The 19599-nt window shown below is 34.7% G+C and overlaps 1 protein-coding gene across 2 annotated transcripts; it reads right to left on the bottom strand.

Annotated features, from left to right (window-relative positions):
• Window positions 1-306: 306 nt before the first annotated feature.
• Window positions 307-19362, bottom strand: LOC113511403 (uncharacterized). 2 transcript variants are annotated; one of them, XM_026895038.3, is made up of 6 exons: window positions 18924-19362; window positions 16871-17033; window positions 16185-16285; window positions 10805-10895; window positions 10627-10727; window positions 307-10161 (listed from the first exon to the last, which is right to left on the bottom strand). In XM_026895038.3, the coding sequence occupies exons 2-6, from the start codon at window positions 17007-17009 to the stop codon at window positions 9112-9114; spliced, it is 1482 nt and encodes a 493-aa protein (XP_026750839.2). In that variant the 5' UTR covers window positions 17010-17033; window positions 18924-19362; the 3' UTR covers window positions 307-9111. The 2 variants fall into 2 exon arrangements, with proteins under 2 accessions (XP_026750839.2, XP_026750833.2); XM_026895032.3 differs by having other exon boundaries at window positions 18995-19362.
• Between the last annotated feature and the right edge of the window lie 237 nt (window positions 19363-19599).

Here is a 19599-nt window from a genome sequence, read left to right as displayed (position 1 = left end):
TCTTTGCGTATTTAAGATTACATTCCCGAATAGGCTTGGGCCCTTAAAATACGTGTAATTATAACTAACCTATATATATATATATATATATATATATATATATATATATATATATATATATATATATATATATATTTCTGGTATATTTACGTATATCTGAAAGCCCCGCTTGCATTCTGGGGTGGGCATAACTCTATTGGCCCCTCTAATAAATAATTTTATATAACAATACAGGAGAAGTTACCATTGCATTAGTATCTATTAAAAAAATGTTCTATGAAAGAGGTGAAAAGAAAACTATCATAATACTTGTAATTTTTATATTTTCTTCAAAATTTTCAGTAAAATTAAATTTTTTTACCATCTTCAATCAATACAAAAATTCTCAATTCGAATCTTGAACAGTCAGTCCCTACAAGCAACACCCGTTCACGAGTATGACGAATGAGTCAAGTGTCAACATAGCAATTATCTGACAGTTTTAAAAAAACAATTTAATAATTGTATAATATAATACAGACTGATAATTTAAAAAAATGCTCTGCTTTCAACATTATTTTTAAACTATCATTACATTATTAGTATTTATATTAGATATAAACGAACAAAAAAATATGTGGATACATAATTTTAATAATAAATTTATATTCATTATATTTTATGCTTAACGTAACTGCAAGCCTTACAACAGCTAGAACTTGATATAATAAAAAAATCAACATAAAAAAAATTTTAGATAAATAAATATTATCAACTTTATATCACATCTGAAAAACAATATATAAAATTCTGTATAAAGTTTAAACATTTAAGATTTAGCAGCATGGTCTCTGACCTTAGCCTTTTCCTCTGGGGAACAAATTGATTTGGGTATTATAAATACTTGTCATAACGTAACATGGCTCATATTACAAAATATATTAAAGTATTGGGGTTGGTGCATATGAAATTGCCGATTTAAACAGAAGATCAAAAGCACAAAATAATTTATTTAAAAAATATTTATTCTTGACAAAATAATTACCATTGGCTTTAATACATAACAACCAACGATATACCGAAGAATTTACGCCATTATAAAAAAAAAAACAATCTTTTTTTAAATCAAACAAATTCAGACAAGGCATTTTGTATATCTTGATCAGATGTAAATTTCTTGTTTTTCAAAAAACTGTCAAAACTTCTGAACATATGGGAACTTGTTGGAGAAACATCGGGCAAGTATGGTGGGCGCGATAAAACTTCATATTCCAGCTTATACTTTTTTTTATTAACGCTTTGCGCAACATGTGGTCCAGCGTTGTCATGAAGCAGGATTACACCACTTTTGTTAACCAATTATGACTTTTTCTCTTTTAATTTTCCATGCACCTTTTGCAGTTCGACACAATACTTTTGGGCGTTCATTATCTCACCTTGTGGCAAAAAGTTATAATGGATAACGCCTTTTTGTGACCACCATATAGTAAGCATAACTTTTCGAGGGTGAAGTTTGTGTTTTGGGGCCAAACATCATTACTTCTAAGAGTGTATCTAAGTATGTATCTAACCATGATGCAGATCGTCGTGTGTTATCATAAAGCACCCACTATTCATCGCATGTCACTGTATGGTCAAAAAAAGGTTCAGTTATTTGTCGATGGTATAGAGATGATGTATTGATAAAACGATTTTGCTTATTTTGATATCACTGATCAAGCTTCTCTACTTTACCAATTTGTCTGAGGTCTCGTACAACAGTTGTATGATGGACAGCCAGTTCTTGTGTAAGTTCTCGTGTGCTTATGCATTATTATATGTACACTGAACTCCACTAATTGTTGTAAAACTTGAAGAACTTGAAGCGCGAAGGTCGACCGCGAGGCTCATTTTCAGAATTCTCTACTCCAGAACGAAATTTTCGGAACCAATTTCTCACTGTCCTTTCAGAAAATGTATTCTCCCCTAATCCCCCATTTTTTTTTGCTGTTTCATGCATTTAATCGACCTCTGAACTCATAAAACATGTTACCTCTAATTTTTTTCGAATCCATGGTAAGAAAGAAAAATGTAAATCACGTCTTACATCTGAATCCTCTGATGGTGTTTCAAATATTAATCAAGTGTGGATGCTTTGCTTACAATAACAAAAATGAACAAGTCAAAACGTGTTCAGTAATACGCGCCCACTGTTTTACATTGTTACGCAATCGGCAATTTCATATGCACCAACCCATTTAAGCCATAACACATTTGCACGTTCGTCCATCAATGCCTCAGTTGCTGTCCGCTGCAGTAATGCACTATAAACCGGAATTCCTTAATACTATTATTAAGCCGGAATAATAGTATTAAGGAATTCCATATTATTATAAATCCATAATGATCTTTAGAATTGTGAATTTGATGTAATATCAAATACAAAATTTGAAAGATAGAGAATATCGCTTGAGCATACAACAAAATGTCTGTCTTTTTAGAAAAACTTCATAATAGAATTGAGAGAATTACCTAAATGGACATCTAGAATAATGAACACTTAGGGACTACTCACACTTATTCAGCTCTATTCCGCTTTTGTTCATAGAAAACAACGATTTTATATGGAGACATGTACGCATCCATTTAGCTTTCCGCGTCTATTCTGCTTTTGCGGCAATCCAGTATAAAATGAGGATAAATGTGTATTTATCATGCGAATGCTATAGAGAGCGTTCAGCGTTGTTCCGCCGCATTCACCGTCGAACGCGGCGAAACACCGCCGCATTCACCGTCTAACGCGGCGAAACAGCTCTTTACAGGTATGTTTCTCGACTCCTTGTCGACAAGTTGCGACCTGTATTGTTTCTGCATTGATTTGATTTATTATTGCGTAATCATTATGTACTCAAGGATTAATGAGTACAGACGTATTTTATAGTAATTATAATTATTTTATTTTTACGAAATGCAGCATATTCAACACCGTACGCAGTAGACAAGCGTTTCAGCGGAGAAAGCACGCTATGACGGCTTTTCTCATTCTTACGACGCTGTACGCGGCTGATAGAAGCAGAGCTGTTGAAATGTGACCAAAATCGTTCAGCGAAATGCGAATGGAGCTGAATAAGTGTGAGTAGCTCCCTTACTTTATGTACATATTAAAAATTACATTATCACATTGTATACCTATTAACTAGAATATTACCATAGCCTTTGGAATCGTCCAGCGTTATAATAGGAATATTCTTTATTCAAATATACGGCCCATCAGGTGGGCCGTCAGCTTGTTTGCCATTCTAAGTCGTATTAAAAAAAAATAAGCAGCACCAGGTCTGAAATATGATGGGTGAGCAAGCAATCATTTTGCTCAGCCATATTTTAGGGAGCTCAAAATCCCGAGCCACTACGCCACTACAACTCAGGACCTTGTAGTGAACATGACCAAATTCAAGTTACTTGAAAGTTACATTTGTATAATTATTAAAAAATATACATCTAATTTTCCCGATCACGTCACTTCTGTTTCATTTTGCATCTTCAAGAAGTATAAGTCTTAATTAATTACATATCTCAACCATCTTTTTTTTATGCAACTTGAATGACAAACAAGCTGACGGCGCACCTGATGGAAAGTGATAACCGTCACCTATAGACATAAGCAGTACCATGGACATAACAGAGTGTACTGTTTCGCCCATGATACCCCCCATGCGTTGCCATTCCTGAGGACTCAGGTGTTATTCCTCTGTATCCAGTATAATATTCACTGCCATATCCCTCCCTTCAAACCGAAACACAGTCATGCAAACACAACTACTTCACGGTTGAAACACGAATGAGACAAAGGTACCCGAACAAACGACTTTTGTACAAAGTCTCCCTCTGGTTATCTTAACTAAACACATTTTCACATCACATGTACAGTTCCTTCCAGATTCGAGAGACAATGCTTAACTTATACATCTAATGTACATACATTTACGTTAAATGACAGAATATTTTTATTGCACGACGCATACATTTATCAGTAAATAACGGGGTTACCATTTCAATATAAGTATAATAAAATGGTAACCCCGCCTGCGCTAACAGTATACGTTGGCGTGGCACCAGTGGAGTATGACAGGTGAGAATGAAAAGGCAGATAAGTTAGCTCATCGTGATGAATATACATGGAATTCAGTACAATGGTTTCCAGGGGTGATCACGTGTAGGTAGACCTGATAGGGTGTATTGCTAGCAATGGGTCAATTAGACCCCATTACTAATAATCCCTTTCCCCCCTGCATGGTATACTAGACAGTACAGTATATGCATTACACGATGTTTTTTAAAACAATCATTCCGGGTCATCTGGTTACCCGCTTTGATGGTGTACGGTGGGTGAGGTGGAGGCGTCAGGGCGAACCCCATTAACCCGGTGTTTTCTCTGGAGGCTATGGTTTTCGAGTCGCTTAGTTTTTAAGCCCACATACACAGGTGTTGTGTGTAGGTTGCCGTGGGATCTTTTTCTTGTTTGAATCGGTGGTAGTGGAGTAGGGCTTCTCTTCTCTCTACGAAAAGAGGGGAGAAAGGAAAGAGAGTGAGGGAGATGGGAAAAAAGGATGTCGTTATATTGGACGAGAGATTTTTATCGCTATTAGGCACGGCCTAGGAATTTTTAGAACAGCTGCGTTAAAGAGAAAACGGAGGCAGCAGATGTCGCTTTAATTCATCTTTACCCTCTCTTAGACTTTATAAGAATAATAATTCTGCATGCGGTCAACCTTGTAGGACCATGTTTCAGTTCCGTAGGTCACCATTTACTTATTTCTTATGTGCAAAACAATAAATAATAGAATTGCACTTATAAAACAAAAATAGAGGTCTTAGCAATAATTTTATACTTGACCGTCATCTTTCAATGGTGGCCCATCAGCGTATATCGAAAGCGTAGGCGGGGTTGCCAATTCGTTATATATTAACATTTCAAATTAGTGTCAAAACAAATATTAACAAATACTTTAATTCCTTGAAACTTTTAACTTTACGGATTTTTTTAATAAAGCGAATTTTGTAAATTTAATATCACATAATTTCCGTCAAGGTTAGTTTGACTGCGTGCCACTAGATGGCGTTGAATAAAGTTAGAACGCGCTCTAAATAAATTAGTGTGCTTGTATATAAGCAAACTCATGTTTTATTAAAATTAGTCATTAATGTAAATGACTTATTTGGCATAGTGGTTTTATATTTCTTGGTGACCTTTCGGCGATGAATACGTAGACAAAGTGTATATCGTTTCCGACAATTGTTTCTATTTCATCTGAAAGACGTCTTAAGAGAGCGTATGGTGCTTTGCATCACAGCGTTTCCCCTCTCTCTCACTGCGAGCCGAGTCTCGCAACCCGAAATGACGCCGGTGCGAAGTATGGCTGTAACATCTTTAGTTTTTATGGCATTCTGGCAATTTTGTAGTTGAAAGTGAGATTTAGTAAGGGCCCAGGTTTGGCAACCGTATGTAAGAACTGGTATAATACAGGTATCAAATAGTGTACCTTTTAAGACCGTTTGTCATTTTGCTTTTATTTCTTTTAAACTCCAAAATCGTTTTCAAGCAAATTCTATACGTTTTTCAATCTCTTTTGTAGTTAAGTCTTTTGGTGAAATTATTTGATACAAACACACATACTCGTCTACATAGTCAATTGCTTTGATGATCGTTTCATTTTCTGTTCCATTTGTCATAATTGTTTTCTCTTTGTTCATAACCAAGCCTAATTTTCGGCATTCTTTATCTTAATTCATTAAGCATTTCTTATAGACAATAGAAAAGACCTCTTCTAAAACTGCAGTGAAAAGTTTAGGTGATATGAGGTCACATTGTCTTACTCCCCTTTCTATTTTGAATTTGTACCCTTCTTTTTCTAGTTTTACCTTTACTTTTTTATACTTTACTGTTTGCATATATGTTTTTTAATATTGTGACTTCTTCATTATCAATACCCTGGTTTTAAAGTACACGCCAAATTACTTCATGCTCGAGGGTGTCGAAAGCTTCAAGTCTGTCTTACGCAGCAGCAGTAAAAGCTGATATTGTATTTTTTACTTTGTTCGAAAAGTTGCTTGACAACATGAATATGCCAGTTTTCTCAAGGAACGTAGCATTAAGGTCGTAGTCGACGGAGCATGTTCTGATTTAAAACCTTTGAATGCTGGTGTCCCGCAAGGCTGTATACTATCTCCGACTCTGTTTCTTCTGCATATCAATGATATGTTACAGATCAGTAATATTCATTGCTATGCAGACGACAGTACAGGAGATGCATTATATACCGGCCATGCAAAGATCTCGCGGGCACATACCGATGAGTGCCGGAATAGACTTGTGTCTGAAATCGAAACTTCACTCCATCAAGTTTCGATCTGGGATAAACAAAATCTTGTCCAATTTAACTCTAAAAAGACACAAGTCTGCGCGTTTACCGCAAAAAAGACGCCGTTTGTCGTATCTCCTCACTTTCAGGGCACTTCCCTTGATAAAAAGTCGAGTCTAGAAATTCTGGGCGTTGATATATTTTGCGACGTCCAGTTTTGCGGTCATCTGGAGGAGAGGGCTAAGATAGCTTCCAAAAAGTTAGGAGTGCTCAATAGGGTGAGACGGTATTTCATGCCGGAACACCGCCTGAAATTATATAAAGCTCAAGTCAGGCCGCATATGGAATACTGTTCTCACCTGTGGGCAAGAGCGCCACAGTACCAACTCCTTCCGTTAGACCGCATTCAAAGCCGAGCGGCTCGAATTATCGATATTCAACGCCTAACTCTCCGACTTGACCCACTGAAACTGCGCAGAGATGTTGCATCTCTGTGCATCTTCTACCGAATTTATCATGGGGAGTGTTCTGAGGAATTGTTCGGATTGATACCTACTGCTGATTTTCACCACCGTACAACTCGCCACAAACTAGTTTCATCCCAATCATCTGGACGAGTGGCGGTCTTCCACCGTGCGTTTTTCAAGGCACTTTCTTCCACGCACAACCATTCTTCAGAATCAACTTCCAGCAGCAGTATTTCCGAACCGATACGACAACATAACCTTCAAGAGTATATTCCTTTTTCAAAAGGCCGGCAGCACACGTGCAATGCCGCTGGTGTTGTGAGTGATCATGGGCGACGGTGGTCACTTACCATCAGGTGAGCCGAATGCTCGTTTGCCTCGTGTTGTAAAAAAAATATATGGTCTAAAGTTAAATATCCACTCGTGAAACCTGCTTGGTCCCTTGGTTGGTTTTCATCTAATAGTTTGATTATGCGGTTTAAAATAACTTTAATAAAGATTTTATATATGTTCGACATAATGCTTATGGGTCTATAATTATTCATATTACATGACCCCTTTCTTGTGCAACAGTATAATGATGAATATAGTCCACTGTGTTCTCTGTTATACTTATTTATTTTTAGTCTTAATTTTGCTTTCACCATTCTGTGATTTTTATTACTTTTTATGGTCCTACAGCCTTGAAAATCTCCACTCCTACTGGTTAATATATAATCAATCTCGTTTTTATATAATCATCAGGGGATATCCATGCCCACCTAATAATCAGTTTTTCGCCTTTCTAGTTCCCTTTTCTGAACAATAAGGCCCCAATACCAGTTCTTCCCCATCTTTTCTATTCCCAATTCTGACATTAAATATCACGATTAAGTTAATTTTTATGCCTATATTTGCGTATTGCATTTGTAAGCATGAAGTAGAAAGAGTCGATTTCTGTACTGTTGTATTGCTCTGTTGGCGAGTAAACATGTATGATTGACAACTTCATATTGGTGTGTAGTCAAGTTAAATTTACTATTTCAATACGTTCTTATATACCAATGAGTTCATCTAGTAAAGTCTTTTAGTTCTTTACTTATCAAAAATCCTTCTCCATATTGTCCTGGCGTGTTTCCTTTATTATAAAATACAAATTGCTTGTGGTCCTCTACACTTTCGCCCAATCGTTTAACTTCACTCATTCCAACTATTGTCCAGTTTATTTTTTCCAATGCTGACATCAATTCCACTAAGCTTTCATTAGTACGCAATAAGGGGGTGTTATTTGTTGCAATATATATTGTGACATTATCTTTTTCCTATTTTCTTTATTGTGTAATGGTGTTTTAACTGGAATACTTAGAGGGTAGAAGTCGTATTCCGCCACGGTGACAAGGCAGCTTGGGGTGCGATTCTCTCAAATGTTTGTTTATATATATTTATAGATTTTTCTTTGCTTTGGTTCTAGATTATCATATCGGTGACTAGTTTTTTTTAGGGTTTCTGACACTAATACCTATCTTCCTCTTACGTAATTAAATAATTTATTTGGTTTGATTTCTTTTGAGCTTGAAGCAAATAGTTTTTCTAGCGAGGCAGTTTTTATGTTTAACTTTTTTGTACTTCTGTAATAGAAGACCCCATCTTCTCACGTTTTCTTTTCTCTCTATTTGTATCTTTTGGTTTCTTTACTATTAATTTTTCCATTATATAACTTCCTTTTTTCCTTTCTTCATCCATTTTGAGTTGTAACTGTTTTCGTACTTCTAACACTTCCTTAGCATGATTTTCTTTAATATAAATGCGTGAGGGAAAACTGGATTTGTTTTTTAAATATTAGACTTTTTTTTTCCATACAGCGTTAAGCAAAATTACAATAGGTAAATTTTTAATAGATGGCGCTCCAATCCCCTAAATATTACATTTTTATATTTAACATTTTTTATATTGTATATAGAAAATGTTAAATATGAGAATGGATAGATGTAAAGGAAGGGGACAACCGAGGAAAAGGTAGATGGACTGTCTGAAAGATGAAAGAGATATGCATAAAAGCGGAGTGACCCCGGAAATGACAGTTGACAGGGATTTGTGGAAGTAAAAACACTGCGCCGACCACAAATGGAAAAAGACAAGGGGATCATGACGCCATATATATAGACAATATTAATTCCTATTTAACCACTGCCTAGCATTGCCTATGTTATCTTAATCTAGTATTAATAAATAGTATCTTATTGAGTATCCTGTGCAAATTTCATTCCGTCATAGACAAATCAGAGAACACAAGAGGCTAAAACATTTTCATTAACTTAATAAAAAAGTTTATCGAATATGATACACATTCATATACCATTTTGTTCCTCCACTTTTTCCTTTTTTAATTTCTCGTCTTTAGCTCTCAGCTGCGCTTCCAATTTGGTCCAAATATTTTGAGACTCGTTATTTCTTTGTTCAGTTCGCTTAGTATATATTTTACACAAATCTTCAGCGTATTTTGAGGGTTTATATAAAGCGGAATGGCTAGAAGTTCCTTTACTGCACATCTGGTCGGCATCAGGCTTTGGCGACTGGATATTTCTTTGTTCTTTCTTTTTAAATATAGGTGGCTCGAATGACACTATCGGTCGTTTGACCGGCGAAGATTTTGAATCATTGAACCATGTGTTCACTTTATCTATAGACTCTTGCACACTAGAATCTACAGATGTAGGTACACAGAAGTCTGTTGAGGTACGATCATTAGTAATGTTTTCTTTTACATTTTCATTGTGGATAGATTCTTCATATGAATCTTCTTCGTCTTCAGATGTTTTATTACAGGTGTATTCACTTTTTTCATTTTTAACAAAGAAGTCAGGCGTCACAAGTTTCAACGGCTCGTTTTCATGATCGTCCGTTTTGGACTGGGCCGTATCATCAAGTTTTGCTGAATACAGTTTCAAGAGAGCAGTTATAGCGACATTTCTCTCCTTTTTCTGTTGTGGAGTAACTGCTCTTGACGAATCGCTAATTTTATCTCTTAATTTATCTGCTACGTCATTTATGTCTTTAGGTTTTAATTCTGATAAGTCAATCTTGTTGCCCAATATTTTGGTAAAATCATTCGCTTGAGCTTTAACGTCATGTTTCAAACTGCTATTTACATTGTTTTTTAATGATTTATTAACGTTACTTGCTTCACTATGTGTTTTTGTATAATCTTCCTCACCTACATCATCAGCCAATGATCTGTTAACATTACTCACTGCACTTTTAACTTTATTGTTATTTTCACTAGTATTATTCTGAACAATTATACCATTAGGTACAAATTCCCTAACATTAGGATTTAATTTACTAATTGATATAACATCAGTTGGAGAATCCCGTGAACTAGACTCGTTGTCCTCGACCTGAAATAATAATGATTTTCATACATGAATATTAGCTGTATCCCGCGGGTTATTCCGTGACTGTATTGTGATGTTGAATAGCATAAAATCCTCCTTAAGAACTGAGATATCAAATACAAAAACAATTAAATACATTTTAAAAACAATTGAAAGGAGCAATCATTACAAATGTAAACATGTTAATTTGTAAAAAAAAAACTGAAATAAATTTTAGAATGTTTATTCATATTTCCACTAAGCTTTTTTAAGGGGGGGGGGGGGGAGACTAGGCCCCCATATAAGATGCGTATGTACGTATTCTCAGTTTTTCTCAGACATTGCTTTGCGACGATTATTTTGCATCATGGGATGGGCACGGCCACTCAGCCCACTTTCAAAATATTTACAGAAGGAACCGAACTATCAACAACCCTACTAAACTGAAACCAGGTACAGTAATAGTAACTTACAAAAAATAACACTCACCATACGTAATAGATCCGTGATGCCCTTCAAATCTGGCTTCACGCTGCCATTGGGTATATCATTAGATACTGCCCCATTAGGGAGAGGTTGAAACTCTCCATCTATAAAAAAGGGTAAATAAAATTGGTCATGATATAATTTGTTGCAATAATTAAATTAAAACTCTGAACAATTATACCTTTAGGTGCGAATTCGCTAATGTTAGGATTCAATTTACTAATTGATATGTCAGCTGGAGATTCACGTGAACTAGACTCGTCGTGTTCGACCTGAAAAAGAAATTTTACTTTTACTATATTATTCATACATGTATACATAAGTATACATAAGCATTATTCATACATGTATACATAACTCAGGTTATTGAAGTCGCTGGCGAAAGACAAAAAATCCAATTTTTTTTATACAACTTAGAATGGCAAACAAGCTGACGGCCCACCTGATGGAAAGTGGTAACCGTAGCCTATAGACATGAGCAGTACTATGGACATAACAGAGTATACTGTATCGCCCATGATACCCCCCATGCGTTGCCATTCCTGAGGACTCAGGTGTTATTCCTCTGTACCCAGTAAATTCACGCCACGTGTTTGTAACACAACTGCTTCACGGTTGAAACACGAATGGGACAGAGTTACCCAAGCAATCCACTTGTACAAAATGTCCCTCTGATCATCTAACTCAGTATTTTTTTTTAATCTTTTAAAATATTTCGCGACCACCGACCCTTCGCTTTGTTTTTCATGTATTTTATAATGTTACAAAGATGTTGTAGGGACTGAGTACTTCAATCCATACAATATTTTTATGGATTTGCATAATTAGGTTTAGGATACAATAAATACAGAATTAAGTGCATATAATAGTATATATGTTATGTTATGACTATTATCTTCTATACTTATAATAAATCTGTAGAGAGGTCAATTCTGTACATGAAATATATTTCCAAAATAACTATCAGGGGGTGATTAATGATCGATACTGATGCCAAAAATGCAATCAGTAAAATTTTTGTCTGTCCGTCTGTATGTTCGTTATAGAAACAAAAACTACTAGACGGATTTTAACGAAACTTGGTACAATTATTCTTCATATCCCTGGGCAGGTTATGGTATACTTTTCATCACGCTACGATCAATAGCAGCAGAGCAGTGAAGGGAAATGTTGGGAAAACGGGAGAAGTTACTCCATTTTTAGGCTTCCGTCGCGTGTGCAGCCTTAATGGCCACTTTTTAAAATGTAAAAATGTCCACCCGTGCGACGCCGGGACGGGACGCTAGTGACTAATAAGTCTTTGCTACGATACTATTAAGGGATGTTTATCTATATTTGTAATTAGGGTTGCCACCCGTACTTTATAATAAAAAATATTGTACGTTATTTCAGGTAATTGTACTCTATACTTTATAAGAATAATAAAGTTCACGAAAATACTTTATTTCGCAAGATTTGATTTCTTTGAGATTTCGTAAAGTTTAGTTGTAAGTATTTTCTCATTAAACGAATTATATCGATTTATTGTTAATTCCCGCCACGTCAGCACTCACAGAGTTTTTTCTGTGATGAATAGCAAATGGCGAGACGTCTCTGAATTTAACCAAAATTGAATTACTTATTTACTTTACTTTAAATATAGACTGTAAAGATGCTGTGCAATTGTTTAATAGAGATATAAATTTGATACAAACTGCAAAAAGCAATAAAATATGTTTTTAAACATAATAATAAAGAAAAATAAATTGTACTTATGTAACCAATGTATTTTAATTCCAAAAAAAAAAGATGGCAACCCTATTTGTAATGTCTATCTGTATCTGTGAGCACAATGTTATCTTTAGTTAAGAAGTCTTCGTTAAGAGCCCCTCTCCGATAAACCGCACTTCATGTAAATATCATTGTCATGACACCATACATCATTAGTCTTTGTTACGATACTATTTTTTTTTGATGGGTGAAAATGGTACGACAACCCCGCCTGCGCTAACGGGATACGCTGGCGGAGCACCAGTGAAGGGTGATAGGTGAGAATGAAAACAGGCCAGTTAGCCCGTCATGATGAATTCATCGGGAATTAACCATGATAGTTTCCAGAGGGAACCGCGAGGAGGTGTACCTGGTTGGGTATATTGCTAACAATGGGATTCTCAGTCTCCATTACTAACAATACCTTTCCCCCCCTGTTACGGTACTATTAGTCGAGAAGTAATGTTTTACTATATTTGTAATGTCTATCTGTATTTGTGAGCACAATGCTCATTAGTTTTCATTCTCATCTATCACCCTTCACTAGTGCTCCGCCAGCGTATCCCGTTGGCGCAGGCGGGGTTACCATGCCATTTTCACCCGTCAAAAAAAAATGCTCAATAGTTAAAAAAATCCTGAGAATCCCTCCCCAATAAACCCACTTCATGTAAACACTAATAATAATAATAAATTTATTTCTTTATACAAAGGTAGTTAGTTACATTACAGGGTTTGCCTGTAATGTAACTATCTTTGTATAAAGAAATAAATTTCCTGTTAAGCAAAGATTGCTTGTGTTAGGAGAAACCGCTCTTTCATAACAATAATTAAATTTCATAATCATTACAATTTACGTTTTTTTTTTTGTCAGCATTAATTACTTTCTTTGTTTTAATTTTATACACTACCTCCCTTCATCCTCAGTTCAGTACCATTTCCGAATTCAACATTGTAACTATGTAATTGTATTTTTTATATGTAATTAATAAAACTAGTTTTCAAAAAGCAATTCTTATCATTCGCCACGTAATATCTATCTTTAAAACTTTTTTTTTTACTGAGGTAGTTTTCGCAGGTCGTAAAGCCTCTATAGGGGATAGAGGCTTCGTGTAGAAGAGGGTGGTGATCTAAACGTTAGAAAACACTGATCTAACTTATTGATGAAATAAAACCAGACCAGAGGGAGACTTTGTACAAAAGTCGATTGCTTGGGTACCTCTGTCTCATTCGTGTTTCAACCGTGAAGCAGTTGTGTTTGCATGGCTGTGTTTCGGTTTGAAAGGTGGGATATGGCGTGAATATACTGGGTACAGAGGAATAACACCTGAGTCCTCAGGAATGGCAACGCATGGGGAGTATCATGGGCGAAACAGTATACTCTGTTATGTACATGGTACTGCTCATGTCTATAGGCGACGGTTACCATTTTACATCAGGTGGGCTGTCAGCTTGTTTGCCATTCTAAGTCGTAAAAAAAAAAAAACACTTAAACCAATAATTTTGTGAAACGATTTAAATATGAACAACGCACACAATGCCACTTAGGAAGGCGACTCAATTCCGAGAACTGAAGATAAAACCCTGTCTCGACAACTTTTATTTTTTTTTTATTTAGCACACATTACAGATTTAAAATAAAATCAAATACGTTTTATATAAATACATAACACAGTATTGAGCTATATTGCAATTGTGTGTACATAATGTAACCAAATTGCCGGGTAGCCCCCGGTATAGAATAGGCCACCCCTTCCTTTCCTGTGGGTGTCGTAAGAGGCGACTAAGGTCGAGGGATAGGCAGCAGCGTCCCTCTTTAAACATCACTAAAAGCCAAACTGCGGTTGTCAACCCTCCTACCAGCGTGACAACTATTAGCAAATCCCCCCATATGGCGGAAAACTATATTCAACACTGTATAGTTGATACAAAACAAAAAAATGTAACCAAAGCACATCTATTTTTTAGTAACCATAAATTAAGCAATAAAATTTTTTAAATAGTTCCAACGGATGTCTCTTGAAAAATAGTGAAAAAAAAGAGGTGCATGGTATTACTGTATCCCTCCTATTAATAAACACAGAGTAAAGCTGGATTATTTTTATTTTTAACATGTTTATAGGCGACAGTTGCAGCTTAATATCAGGTCAGCTTATTTATCATTCTAAGTTGCATAAAAAAAGGTTGGTTTGACAAAATATCATCTCTTCAAGTGTTACGTTAATTTTAACGAGTTCCTTTTTTTCAGGACCGACTCTCTTGACCTGTTTTTGTAATAAACACGATACTCAATCCTTACTAAAAAATACAAGTGGAAAAGTATGTTAGTTATCTCAGCAGTTGTGTTTACATAGCTGTGTTTCGGTTGGAAGAGTGAGATATGGCAATGAATTTACAGGGCACAGAGGTATAACACTTTAATCCTCAGCAATAGCAACGCCAGAGTGGTATCATGGGCAAAACAGTATACACTGTTATGTCTATGGTACTGTTCATGTCTATAGGCGACGGATACCACTTTCCATCAGCTTGTTTGCTATTTTAAGTTGCTTAAAGTCAACAGCTAAATCGATTATAACACGTAATATTTGAGATCACCGTTATATAATTAAAGATTGCATCCCACAAAAAAGAACCGATTTCAATAAAAGTGCAATAGTCTCCTCTTTCAAAAATTAATATATTTTGTTGACGAATGCATAAATCAACTCTGTAAGTAGGTATTGCTCGTGTCTAAGTGTGCGATGCCGCTGCCCCCTAGAGTCGGGAGGCGCGTCGGCTGGCACCGCACAGTGGGAACTCGCCTAAGAAAGCCATCTCATAAAAACTTTTTCTAAAACTCCGTGGATATGAATGTATAATACCTCAAATTGTAGCTAAAGAATTACTCTATTATTATAAATATGATTTAAATCTCTGACTATTCATACTTAATAGAACAGAGCAATTAAAGTCAAGGAATGAAAAAAGAAAATACAAAAATAATTATGTAACTTCTATTCGTTTGGTATAATTTTACAGTATAAAAAACAATAGAAGTCATATAGTGTGATACTATTTTAGAATGCTTAGAATGTGTACTTTACTATAAAATAAAAATATATTTAGTTTAGTACAATATTACTTAACCAAAGATCTACTATTTTCTTTTCCCAAACTTTCAGTTGGAGATTTGACAGTTGCCGAAGCTTGCCGAAGTTCTGACTTTGGTTTTATTTATTAGGAAATATAATGTAATTTGATGGCATAACATTTTTTTTTTACAGTTTCACTGCGTAATATATTTAAATCTAGTAAAATATCATGGTGAGATTTTTTTTCTAAGTACGTATATTAAGACTTTTTTCTTTATTTGCGATTCTGTCTGGACACTCAAAAAATACTTTTGGCTCAATTATTACTTCATATTTTATCTTTTACGTTACTTTTATCAAGTATTTCACACAATATTTAGTTCCCATTCCCACACAGACCTATTCTTTACCGCATAACCGCATAATGATAAATATTTTTTATCAAGTAATTTTGCACACGTCTATGATCATTATTAAGTATAAAATAATGCATTTGCATATGAAATATTACAGTTCTTCATAAGCATTTGTCATTAAACAATTGTTAATTACTTATCTCTCCGCAATGAGTAAATTCTCGTGTACCAGATGCGACTTAAGTCTCTTATTGATTGAAAGTGATACAAATTATGTTTATTCTATCTCAAACTATATACGAAATAATTTTACCGAATCTTCAGATGCGAATATAGCGAAAAATATCGCAAGTATTCAGAACAACTTACAAACAATAACACTCACCATACGTAATAAATCCGCAATGCCCTTCAAATCTGGTTCCACACTGTCATTGGGCACATCGTTAGATATTGCCCCGTTAAATAGAAGTTGAAACTCATCATCTATAAAAGAAAACGCAAAGTTAATAAAATTGGTCATGATATATCGCAATAATTAAAGATGTTCCAAAGAAACCGACTTAAATTGAGGACTATAAATTCAAAGACAGCTATATCCAAGTCTGTCAAATGTCTCAGGAAACTACAAAAACTAATATTTTGTCAAGGATATGGAACGATATTCTATATTTTAAACCAGAATGAAGAAAATTAGAATATAGGTAATAATTTAGATTTTAATTAATAGAATTTGTAACCCTTTCGAGACGATTTCGGCCTTCCCAGAAAACTATCTTATCGCATATTGTAAATAAGGAGATCAAGTTACAAAAAACCATAGCGTCGTAGCAGCGTAGTTCGATTTAAAGAAAAAACACTCGGGCGCCGCAGTAGCGCCGCTTGAGTTGCCACTTCGAATCGGCCGGGCGCCGTATCGGCGCCGCTCGAGTGCAAAGGGTTAACTAAGAGAAATATTTGAGTACAGATTGAAAATGAAACCGATTTTATGGCGTTTAACTGCCTTTGATGTTATAGGCCTCAATTGTGAAAAGTGTATATTGTATTTTTTTAATAATTATCTATGCCTACCATCCTCTACGCTAGTATAAGTTGGCGGGGGCCTCTCTCCTTTCACAATGAAACTGGCGTCCAAGTCAGTCGTCTGTCCCATCACAGACAGATCCTCCAATACGTCCTGCATTGTATACCAGGCCTGGGCGGAACTCATGTTTGTGATATGACGTTACACTTACTGAAACAAAACATGAATACCTATTTAGATTACAATAATTTATGAAATATATACAGTAAAAGTTCTTTATTCGCGGGGCATACGTTCCGTTAATATACCGGGAATACAGACTCTCAAACCACTTATACAGCGGCAATAGCATTTGACAATATACTTTAGGTGTAGTTGTAATAAGGTCTGTTTAAATTTTTTATTAGTCTATTTGCTGATGAGTTTACAAAGCATACTGAATCCTTTTTTTTACGTGACTGACAGAGATTTATTTGTGATCTTAGCAGAACATTATCTGCTTGACGGGCAGTTAGACTACAGACTGATTTTGTAGCCATATGTCAGCTAATATGATCTCAGATTTCATCGGGAACGATCAAATTTGAGATCACATTAAATGGATAAGAAAGGAGGGTAGGATATTGCAGCATTGCGTTCGGAAATGCATTTTAAAATGATAACATTATATTAAACATGAGTAATACAACAAATATAAGCCGATTTCTAATCAAAAAATAGACTGGTGAAATTATAGATGAATATAGACTAGTATATAAATCTTCTTAACTCATTATATACCATTACAGAAATAAGGGTAGTGTGTATTTCGTAGGTTACATTTTTACCATAAAATGTGTGCATAAAAGATATAAAACATTATACCTATTGAAATTATCAACATTTAAAACCGCGATAGCACTAATAGTCCTCTGAACCTGACATTTAGCATTATTTCCCAACAACTACAGAAACCGCTAATGTCCGCAACTAACTTTTTTTAATACATGTTTTTTATAGATACCTAAGCAATAAATTAACATTAGATATAAAGCGTAAAGTACTGGCATAACCCCCCTTATAGGGGAGGCCTATGTCCAGCAGATATGAATGAATGGCGTGAATTTACAGGGTACAGAGGAATAACATCTGAGTCCTCAGGAATGGCAATGCATGGGGAGTATCATGGACAAAACAGTATACTCTGTTATGTCCATGGTACTGCTCATGTCTATAGGCGATGGTTACCACTTTCCATCAGGTGGGCCGTCAGCTTGATAGCTTGATGATACCCCCCAAAAAAACTTTATTCTCATGTTACATCCATACAAATTCTGTTATGACTTTATTTTAACTGACTTCAAAAAGAAGTAAATTCTGAATTCAATTTCTTTTTTAATTTTTTTTACCTCATAACTTTATCAGTTCTAAACCAATTTGGAAATATCTTTTCAATTAGAAAGGATATACTTACAGATTGGTCTCATAGAAATTATATGAATATTAGTCCAGTAATTTAATAATCAAAATAACTGGCCACCATTTAAATCAACTATTTATGAAACTCAATCTTTTATATTAAACAAATTATTTTTAAATACTTAGGCGCATAAATAATTAATTTAAGTTTGATAATAAGGGAAGATATCAAATTAAAGCAAAAAATTAAATTTCTGAGAATGATAGTGGATAGGAATAACAAAGATGGCATTCATTTAAATACCTACTGTGCCACAACATGGAAGGCTGTTGGTGTTTAATGACCATTTTTTTTATAAACAGATACCTAAGGAAATAAGGAATAAAAAGAGGCTTGTAATAACTTTCTTTCTTACCTTAAATCAAGGTTAAAAACAAGCTAGTATTGAGAATACATTTATTTATATTATCTTTTATCCACGACTACTTACTGACAGGGATAAAAAAAACCTTATAACTATCTCTATCCTATATAGTAAGTGTATACCAAATTTCATAGTAATTAGGTAAGCCGTTAAGTTGCTATAATGTAATAAACCAACAAACTCACTTTCACAATCATAATATTAGTAAAGATTGGTAACACTAATTACTTAGACTTAAATAATTTTAGAAAAATCTAAATAAGAATTTACTACTTACCTAGATATTGCACAAAAAACTGCACTTGTCAAAATTATGCAAACAACAATTTGCAACAAACATGTACTTACTTTGTTATAAAAAGACATTACAGATGGCGCGAACAAATGGCGAGAACAATGCACTTTTTAACAAATCATAAATAATAATGCACAATATCATTTCACTTTTTAATGACACTTGTTCAAAACCGAAATAGCTACAAGGATAACGAGACGTCAAATACAAAATGTTGAATGAAAGTAAAATCATAACCTTGATAATTGATAAAAAAATAAGATTAAATAGTATAAAGATCTGTGCTTGTCAGAAATACAGACAAATATGCAGTTACGATAAACGCGGGAAATAGTTGTGTGATGACGTGATTTAAGAGAGGGATCACAGGAATCATAGCATGCGATAAGGGTATAGATAGAACAAATATTATACCTAGAAAAAAAGCTCTTTTGATGTGCCAACAAATGTGTGAGGGTTGCCATAAGAGAGTTAAATAAATTAAATAATATATATTGTTATCATCACCTATTTATAGCCTACTTTTTGAATTATCTAATATAAAAAAAAATACTCAAATTAAAAAAGGAGAATTTTAATAGCGGTTTTATTATCGTATGTGAGTTACCCCTATTAGTAGACTTCATGTCCACTAACAGATGGGTCATATACCTACTAG

This window comes from Galleria mellonella, unplaced genomic scaffold (assembly GCF_026898425.1).
Source record: "Galleria mellonella isolate WM207_F2 unplaced genomic scaffold, CSIRO_AGI_GalMel_v1 utg116, whole genome shotgun sequence".
Taxonomy (NCBI): Eukaryota; Metazoa; Arthropoda; class Insecta; order Lepidoptera; family Pyralidae; genus Galleria; species Galleria mellonella.
This window is presented reverse-complemented; position numbering and strand designations above follow the sequence as displayed.

What these genes read in the sequence shown, in the direction of transcription:
- LOC113511403 (XM_026895038.3), bottom strand. Translation starts at nt 17,009, where the DNA reads ATGAGTTCCGCCCAGGCCTGGTATACAATGCAGGACGTATTGGAGGAT. An exon ending in TTATACTAGCGTAGAGGATG is followed by an intron (nt 16,286 to 16,870) that starts GTAGGCATAGAT and finishes TTTCTTTTATAG; the next exon opens with ATGATGAGTTTCAACTTCTA. An exon ending in TTGCGGATTTATTACGTATG is followed by an intron (nt 10,896 to 16,184) that starts GTGAGTGTTATT and finishes TTTCTTTTTCAG; the next exon opens with GTCGAACACGACGAGTCTAG.